The sequence below is a fragment of the Chiroxiphia lanceolata genome, chromosome 15, assembly GCF_009829145.1.
Source record: "Chiroxiphia lanceolata isolate bChiLan1 chromosome 15, bChiLan1.pri, whole genome shotgun sequence".
Lineage (NCBI taxonomy): Eukaryota > Metazoa > Chordata > Aves > Passeriformes > Pipridae > Chiroxiphia > Chiroxiphia lanceolata.
Window position 1 is genome coordinate 14,330,981 of NC_045651.1, and position 9,690 is coordinate 14,340,670.

The following is a 9,690-nucleotide window of genomic DNA, read 5'->3' on the forward strand; positions in this document are numbered from 1 at the left end:
GGACTGCAGCTTGTGGCAGAAGATGGCCCTGATTAATGACTAAGGGCATTAAAATACTTTCAGATGGAAAGGGAACAAACACCAGGTGATGCTTAGTCCTGATGCACCTGCAGTGCTGTATCTCTTGGATTTTTGGCCTTGGTATTGTGCCCAGTTCCGTGGCATCCTTTGATAGGTATAAAGATAATTCCAGGGTAATATGATTATTTTCAGGCTCAACGCAAGCAATAGGAAAAGTTCTTTTAAAGCGTATAATGAAGAATAGTGGCAGAGAGCATTGAAGGATTCATTTTCTTGTATCAAAACTGCATGCAGCCTTCCCATTTGTTTTCCATACCTAAGGGATAAATGTTGATCTTTCTTAGTAAGTGCAAAATAGGAAGAACAGACTCATGAGCTGAATTTGGAACTGCGGATGTTTGTACTTGTCCTTAAAATACATTTATTCAGTAAATTTATCATCTGGACTGATGCCACATTTTTAAACAAACATTAGCAATTTTCTGCATTAAGAGGAGTGTGGCTGGGTCACTGTGCCCTGCTGACTCTGCTGCTCCAGCCGTGGGCTGTGGGCAGTGGTCCCGACCTGGTTAATGGAACACCTGAAGATTGAGTGCTGGAAAACACCGAGGCAGCAGCTGGATCCTCAGCCCTGGGCGGGCTGCACTGCATGAGAGAGGAGACATTTAGGAAAAGAAGGAGCAATGTGTCCCAGAAGTGGTATGGAAGCCAAGAGATGTCTATCTGCATGGAAACATGCAGCCTCCCTGGGAGTGGGTGGCTTGCATTTCTTCTGCCAAGGACAAAAACATCACAGTAAAGAATTTTAGAAGTGTAAGATATACGCTGCCTATTTCCAGATTAATATAAAATATTTGTTGTCAGATGACCTCTCAGCCTGTTGATTAAATCTCTCCCTCGAGTCTGCTGGAGTGGAAGTCTGGGTGCACAGAGGAGATGATGGCCTGGGCCACGTGCTTCCAAACCCGTGTTTGATTTCTGTGTAATAAAAACAAAAACAACACCAAGCTTTTAGAAACCCCGTTGGTTTGTTTGAGGACTGGTTGTGTGTAGCATTGCAGCAGGTGGAGGAAAGGGAGGTGAAACATCCAATATTCAAGGCTTATTTCAACTGCAAGCTGAGACTCACTCGTCAAAAATTAAATTATCCTGACCCATAACACAATCTTGAAATCAGTTTTATCTGGTATAATTTCAAAGCAGGTTTGGGGTTTTTTGTTTGAATTATAGAATCATTGAGGTTGGAAAAGACCTCTAAGATCATCAAGTCCAGTTGTTGGAGTCCGACTATGGTCATCTGGAAAGTCATGGTTCCAAGTTTATGTTCCCTCAAATACTCAACCCTTATTTATTTATATTTGTTTATTTATTTATTTGAAACCTGGATATGTGCTCCTGGCAGAGTGAACGATTCAGTCCTATGCAGTGTAACTACTAATTTCACTTTGTTTCAGTTAACACCGAGATCAGAAATAAATTAATTTGCTTATGAGAACTTCTCCTTGCGAATTTTGGAGCGAGTGTGTGTACTGGCTTTTGGTGGTAAAAGAGCAGCAGATCCATTGCCCAGCTCCAATTTCTTGCTGTTTTGAGCAAGGATTTGGCCTGGGCACACAATCTCTGTGCAGCTCAGGAAGGAGTTTGCTGCAGACCCAGATGGCAGCTTGCTGGCACAGCATGCTGAAGTTTTCATGAAGTCCATCTACAGAGTCCCTGGCTCTCCCAGCCAGTGCTGCTGTGATTCCTCTGCTTTGATAAGTGCAAAATTCATCTTCGCTTTTGCTTTTACACAATCATACACATTTGATTATAACTCTAGTTTTTCATTTTTAATCATAATAAGGACTTACTTTTGGGGTTTTTTGAATCTGTGTCTTTTGGGGAAGGAGAAAAGGTGTTTTGGACAATAACAGCTGAATTCTCATATCTTCTGTAAGCTCTTTATTTTCAGAATGACATAGGCTGGGCTCAAAATTTGGCAAAGAAAGGGGGATTTAAGCTCCTAAGATCCGCCAGGGCTAAGATCCCTGAGGATCTTGCCTCACTGATGCCTGAAACTGGAGGCACCTTGGTTTGCTGAGTACCTTCTTGATGAACTTGGAAGCTTTTCAGTTGCCTCCAGTTTGGCTCATGTAGCTGCCTGGTGTATTGTAATCTAAGCAGCTCCCAGCTATTCCCCCCTGGGATTGAGAAGCCAGGTAATGAAATGCTTTGGCCAAGGGCCTGATCTGATAGATACTTTCAGAGAACCGTTTGTGTAGCAGGAGGGCTGGGCTTCTTGCAAAACACATCTGTGGGTTCATAGAGCCACGGGAACACCAGGCCACCGAGGTGGTGCACAACACAGTGCTTCGGTGTCAACTGAAGCTTTCTGGGTTTCTCAAGGAAGCACATCCCTGCTTTACAAGGCTGTAAATCAACAGCCAGCACCAAGTGCAAAACTCCAGCCTGCCCCAGCCTTGCTCAGACTTGACCTGTTTTATCTGAAAGAGCCATTTGAGGTGGGCCTGTTCATGCCTATGGAAAGCAGTTGCTTTGAATTGTCAGGGGATCAGGTGAACAGAGGTGAAATATTTCATATGGTTGTTACTGGTTTGCATTAAAGGGTGGCTATTTTTTCCTTGTGTACTGTGTTTGCAGCCAGCACCCGGGTATGAGGATGCTTTACTCAGTTCTTATGTTGTTTGTGTGTGTTCCTAATGTGGTTTTGTTCTACCTCTTGCAGGCAGTCACTTCTTCCATCGTAACTCTCTGTCCCCTCGAAGCCTGGTCTACGAGAGCGAGTTCTCAACCATCGAGCCTGCCTTGGACATGTATGACGAGAACAAAACCTGAGAGGAATCCATGCTCCTTCCTGGCCCTTTTTCCGTTTTTTTCATTTCTCATTCCTATTGTTGTGTACTCTTTCCATGGATCTCCTTTGTCTGAAGAAGAGCTGCTTTTTCCAGAACACGAACCCGCCTTCTCGATTGCACAGACGAAGACCAGCTGGGGTGGTTTCTGAGGTGGCATCTCTGAGCTGACAAAGAGTTGCGTGCAAGCAAGGTTGTCTGATGGAAGTTGCTGAGTAACAGCATGGGGAGCTGTGTCGGTCCAGCCGCGGCGACGCAGAAGAGGTTTTACGGTGGTCCTGAGAGTTTGTGTTGAACTGCAAATGCGTCTCTTAACACAGGCGTCTGCTGTTTCCAGTTGTTTAATTGTCCACGTGGTTGGGCAATGTCAGAAAGGGAACTGGTTGTAGAGGAGATGGCCAGTGACTGGTAAAAGCACTCGTATATCTTGGTCAATCCATAACCTTACTGTGAAATAGCCCCTTCTGAGAGGGACCTTTATAAGTGCATTGAGTTTCCTACAGCCCACCTAACCCCGGACAGTGGCGAGCCAGTCTGACGTTCAAGCTGCAGAGAGAACCTGCGTTTGCAGAAAGATTTCAAGGAACTTGGTGCTTGGTTTTTTTTTCTCCAGTTTGATTGAAGCAGGAGAAAAATGGTGTACACAGAATATACTTTTGGTCCTTCCGTGTGCTCAAGTCAAGTGAGTCTCTTTCTGTAGAGAGGACGTTCACAGAACCAGCACTTGATCTACCTGATAACCATTAGACTTTTTGAAATATGCAGGAATCGAATTAGCTTTCTTTCTCACTTAACTTTTTTTTTGGGGGGGGGGTGGGGGGTAAAAAAATCCACCGAATTTTTCACTGAGGTTTTTTAAAAGCCAGCATGTTGGCATTACACAGAGAAGAAAAGAGGTAAGCTTCTTATCCCATTCTCCCGTTGAGATCTGCAACAGTTATTTAACAAACGCATTCTCTGAGCTGTGCCCTTTCCCACTGACATCAATAACGGGAATGCAGAAAGCAGGAGAAGAAAGGAAAGCAGCTACTGCTTTGACACGCTGCAGGAAAAATCAATTTTTACCAGCATGTGACAAAAGTGGTGGGGAAATGGATATGGTTTGCAAGCTTCTGAGAGAACAATGCAGAAATGGAGAGCGAGTGTAACCTCTGGAGCTGTCATCCACAGCGTTCCTCAAAAGAGCCGACGTGGAGGAGCGAGCGCTTCTGCTCCACCTTTTCCTACCAGACAATGCATAGCTGTTAATGAATGTTTGGATTTTTCTCCATTGCAGTCTAAGTTACTGTAGGTGTAGAAATGCATTTTGTGTCCTTGTAATATGAAACACAGTTTCACCCTCTGTATAGGAATCTTGAGAAATCAATTAAGCCAAAAAGAAAGGTAAGACATACTCTGCCGTGCTTTAATTTCACCTGCTTTTGCTACAAGCAGGGGAATTTCCCCTCCTTTATAATGTTTTTAATTGTATAGCAGTCTGCTTAACATATATCCTTTTCTGAGGTGTGGTTCAGCTGTGTCTTTAACATGGATGTTTAAGAGAAAAAAGAAAAACCCAGCTCTGTAAAATGAGGAAATGATCCTCTTTGCTGAGCTTCCTTTGACTTTTGTTGCTGTGCGTCAGCTTTATTTAATCTGATAATTCAAGAGTGGGTGGTGTGAAGTGTAGGGAGGTTTTTCTCATAATACCCACATTTATATTTACCGAATGCACTTTTATTGTCATTCAGCTCACTCCAGAAATGTGCTGAAGCCCCAGACTTCTTAAGAGCACAATCTTGACACCCACTTTCTCCTGCGAAGCAAAAGTGAAGGTCACAGAAAGTACCAGCAGTGGCTTGAGCAGCAGCAGGTCGTGGTCAGGATCCTTCCTCTGCTGGCAGATTTGCAAGAGGGGCAGTGACGCAGCTCCTGACAGACAAGCCCAGGCAGAGCTCCCCAACCCAGCCTGGCTGAGCTGTGCTCAGGCCCATACAGGGCTCGGGGGTGGCAGAGGGGCTGATTGAGCAACCCCTGTTTTCGTAATTACATCTGCAGGATCACAGCAGGTAAACACGTGAGAGCGGGCACCTTCCAAAAACAAATGCCTGAGAGAAAAATCACCAGCTCTCAAGGATGTTATAGGGCTTGTTTTTATCTGTGGAGGGCAGTCAGGGTCGCAATAAACCCACAGGCACCTGGCTGTTCCTGGTTGAATACAAAAATGTCTGGGTGTTTTTCTGCATGTGCACAGTGGGGTTTGGGTAGGACAGCCTCTTGTATGGGGTGCTGATCCTCCACGCAAATCCTTCTTGTAGGGGCTGTCTCAGCCTGGCACAGGGATTTCCCTCAAGGCCACCAGGAACAGCACCAGGGCACAGGTTCGGCAGGAAACCAAAACTGATGGTTCCTGAGCTGCAACTGAGCCGTTCGCAGGGATATGCAGGATCCGTGCCAGGATATACAGAAAAGCAAGAAAAGGCATGGAAATTAAATTTAAAAGCTAGAAAGCACAAAGCCCCCAAAGACAAAATAATAAATAATGTCATTCGTATTTTGTTAAATTTCCTTATTTCCAACTGAACATCTTGGTTTTAAGCGGGGGGAGGGCAGGTTTGCCTCTTTGGAGATCAGAGTCTGGCACAGTGATGTAAAAGTGGATTTGTGCTGTAGCATCTTGGATAAGGGAGCTGATGTTTATAATTGGCATCCTGGATTTGGAAAATCTTGCAACAGTGGAAAAATTAAAAGCTTGTTCAAGCAATTGATCCCTACGTGCTGTAGCAGACATTCTCCCACTTAGTCATATTTAGCATGGGGAGGAGGCACCACAGCAACATGGGTGATTTTTTTTCTGGGCTGTGCTGGTAAGTTTGAGGTTTTCCTTTTAATATTAATCAGTATATAAAAAAAGCTTGGTGAGCATCGTTGTTCTTGATCTGCTGCAGTGGTGCTGTGTGTGGTTTGAGTCATTTCACAGAAATAAAACATAAGAGCAATCTACCAAGGACTGTAAGTGCCAGTAACTTGGAAAAATCGTTTTTAAGGTTAAAAAAGAAAAAGTGCTTTTCAACAGCAACATTCGTTTTATGACTTCTACATATTAAAAAAAGCTTTTATCTCCAAGTATTTCCCCAAACTATTTAAACCCCAACACTTCACCTTCTCTTTCCTGGCCTCTTGTTCTATGAAAGTTTTGCATGTTCCCGTAAGACATTTGTAAAATCCAGATTTGCTTGTGTTCTTAGAGGATAATTGCCAGTAAAAAAAAAAAAAACAGACCGTAAGTGTGCTTTTTACCTATAATACAACATTAAATATTAAACTTGAAGCATGTTAAAATTTACCTAAAGACCCTCACAATTGCTCTCTCCAGTGAGCTCCTGTGTTGGGATCTGCACTGTCCCCTTGCTCTAGGATGCTTGCCCTGGCACCTATAGGATGCTATAGGAATAGCCAGGTATCCTACATTAGCCAAAGAAAGACCAAAAAGAGTTCAATAAACGTGTTTAGGACTATGTTATGAGACTTTTACACATCTTCTGTTTTCTTTAAACACACTCATGTAAAATAGTGCAAAGGCTTGGGAGAGCCAAGAGCTTTTTACCAGGTACTGGAGAGCAGAGGAAATTCTTCAGGAAGCATGGGTCACACTGAGGCTTCAGAACTTGTTCAGTCCAATTTAGGTTTGAGGTAATGCCACAATCAGGTCATGAGCTGAAGGATGAAGGCACCAGGGTTGAGCTGAAGTTCAGGCAGCTCTGCAGCCTGATTACTGGCAAGTGAGTTGACTTAATTATTAAAAATATTTGGCATTTTGCTTAGCTAATAGTAATTTGTTTTCTACAGCATAGAAAATAGCTCACAAGCTGAGGCACAGTGGGGCAAATGCAAGAGCCACAGGGCTGCTGCCAGCCCTGCAGGGTGGGGAGAGAAGGGCAGGAGGACTCAGGGCAGGGACCTCAGGAAACACCTTCAACTTCCCAAGTGAAGCTTTTGCTCCTTTTTCACCCCTCGTTACACAGCCATACTTGACCTAATTTTCCAGTCTGAGCAGTGCAGAAGAGTGCATGATGTGCCATGACAGCTTGCATATGTGTTGTTATATTTAAAGATTTTTTCACTTTTTCCTTTCCCTGCTAGACTTGCTGCACCACAGGGCACTGCTCAGGGCAGCCTGAGCTCTGGCACACTCGGTGGAAACTGCTGTGCAGTGGAGGGAGTGAGGGAGGGAAAGATGCTCCAATTAAGCTGATTGGGGGGAAATCAGGGGAAAGGTAGACTGTACATCTGTACATTGGTGCTCATTTATGCTTTGTTTCCAATGGTTTTGAAATAATTAAGAGAAAAAGCAGTACTCCCTACCCCTTCTTTGTGGGATGCGGTGACAAGAGCAGGGCTCCAGATGGGATTTTGCTCCTGGTGCAGAGCCATGGTGCTCTGTTACCCCCAGTCGGTGATGTCCTGAGCTGTTGGTCAAAGCCCCAACCTCATAGGGGCCTGGCAGGTTCACTTGGTGCTTGTAAAGTGCTTTAGGGAGAATAAATCCACTTGCATGAGCCTTTGCAAAGCAGCACTAATCAACATCTTGTTGTCTGTCAGTGTTTTGATCCTTTCATTACCCTATTCTTTTTAGAAGCCTGCAACATTCCCAAACATTCTTAAGTCTTCCCAGTTAATCTCTGCTATCCCACTCCATCAATTACTACCTGCTTCCTCCTCCTCTGGAGAGCCAAGTAAAGGTCCCCATTGTGCAGGCACTGCCATCCACCTGTTCTCCAGCATCGTCATCATCACTGTGCCATCACATCACTGTGCCATCACCATGCCAGCCAGCCCCTCAGAGGGGATTCATTGCTCCAAACCAGCATCACGGTCTGTGGGAGCACAGAGGTTGTTCTTGGCCAAAGCAGGCTCTGTGGGATTTGGGCTGTCCCTGTGGGATGCTCGTTCTGTGGATCCCTACATGGAGCATCCTTTCACTCCTCCACCCAGTAACCTCGTGGAGATGCCCACATGAACAGAGGTGGATGTGTAGGTTGTGCAATAACATCTGAATATTTATTCTTTTTTATGGCAATAATGTCCAGGGGCCCTGGTTTTGAGGGCCCTGTGGTATAAGGTGTTGCCCAAAAATAGGCCCTTTCCTAAAGAGTTAGTAATTAAGTATTAATATTCCTGCAAAGTAAGAAGTACATAGTGTTTTATTGAAAGTTGAAGCTATTTAGAGTGATTTCAATGCCAGGCTGAGGTGTAACATGAGCTAGTGTCACACAGCTGGGAATGGGGTTTTGCAGCCCAAAAATCAACTGGACATGCATGTGAAGGCTCCCTCACTTCTGCTGGGCTGTTCCTTTCTCTACGTCCATCTAGAAGCCTCTCATGATCCAGGCACTTTTTATTTTCCCTGAGCTCAGTTGTGTGCATTTGCTATGCTGTTTGCCTTTTTTTTTTTTTCTGCTGCTTCCCACATGCTCCAGGGCTCATTTTCACTTGGCTGTGATTTGACCTTCAGCTAACCAAACCCCTTGGAGGGACAGGAGCCATTAATTCCCAGCAGAGCAGATCTGCTGGGCTTTGCTAAGGCCTGGACCACCAGATTTGCTCTGGATTCCCCCTTCCCCTGCCCAGTGCCTGTGTCTGTAACACACTCAGGTTGTCTCGGGCAGTAAGGGCTGTGTCTGCCCGCAGCCTTCCCACAGACCTGGGCTGCACTGGGAACGAGGATGGTACAGAAACCAGCTCAGCAGCTCAGCAACCCTCCCATGCTCCAGCACAGGAAAGTCTGGGCTTGAAAGTAAACCTGTTCTTTGCTGCTGTAAAGCCAGAATGTTTAATGGAGTGTTTGGGGCTGTTAAAGCAAAGCTCCTGTTTGCCCATTTGTGCAGTCTCAGCAAGGCAACATCCCAGCGTGTTGCTTTCTGCTTTTGCTGGAAGGTGCTACATGAACAAGAAGCCTTCTCAGTTGCCACCACATCAGCAGGTAGACTTTTCCCAGCCTGTATGTCTAGGCTTACCTCCCAGCACTGGTAAGACCTGTCGCACTGCTCCTATAAAGGGGAATAGCCTTTTGGAGCAAACTGAGTGGTAGCATCGCTCTTCTGCTTGTCCCGTCAGCCCTGCTGCAGTTTGCAAGTAGCTGTTAAATACTAAAAGCTTCTCTGTATGACCATGCCTGTCCAGGATCACTTGCTCAAGGCCATGGCTAACTATGCACGGAATCCATCAAAACGGGATCGTTTTATCTCAGCAGAGAAGGGACACCCCAGCCTTTGGGCACAGGAGACTGCAGCAAACAACAACAACAACAACAAACCAATTTGTGTGTAAAAGGAAAACTCTGTTTCAACTGGCTTGCTGCAAGGTGGGTCACACTGGTGTGACCAGGTAACCTAAACACTCCAGCAGCTACCAGGGGCCTGGGGGTGCTGTGGGGACACGGGCACGGCGGGTGAAGCGGTGCCCTCCTGACTGTCAGAGCTCTCCAGCCCTTTTGAAAGTGTAGCTTGCCAGCAGCAGAACTTGTTGACGTGTTTTGATGTAAGTATAACACTGTATTGTAGTTACGTGGTATATGCTGATATGTTAATAGTGTATACTGACTAGTTAGGGTTTGCTAATGTACTACATTTCAATAAAAAGCAATTTAAAAAATATGGAGTTTGTGAGTTTGGTGTCTCTGAAAACACAGGAGGATGAGAGCATTGCCCAGTGACTCCAATCCCTCCAGTATTTCTTATATATCTATCTTAGAGGGCAGTGTGGAACAACATTGTCAAAAGACCCATTTTCAGAGAGGATTTTTCCCACTCTGCTGTAAATATTTTTTAATTTGCTG

At 45.1% G+C, this 9,690-nt stretch overlaps 1 protein-coding gene across 2 annotated transcripts in view; it reads left to right on the plus strand.

The window, feature by feature from the left end:
* Nucleotides 1-9,508, plus strand: part of RNF130 (ring finger protein 130) — a 54,955-nt gene extending 45,447 nt beyond the window's left edge. For both annotated transcript variants that reach the window (XM_032703392.1, XM_032703390.1), the window contains one exon: nt 2,747-9,508. In XM_032703392.1, coding sequence (XP_032559283.1) covers nt 2,747-2,856 — 110 coding nt within the window. In that variant the 3' untranslated portion in view covers nt 2,857-9,508. The remainder of the gene's footprint in view (nt 1-2,746) is intronic.
* The last annotated feature ends 182 nt before the right edge of the window (nt 9,509-9,690 follow it).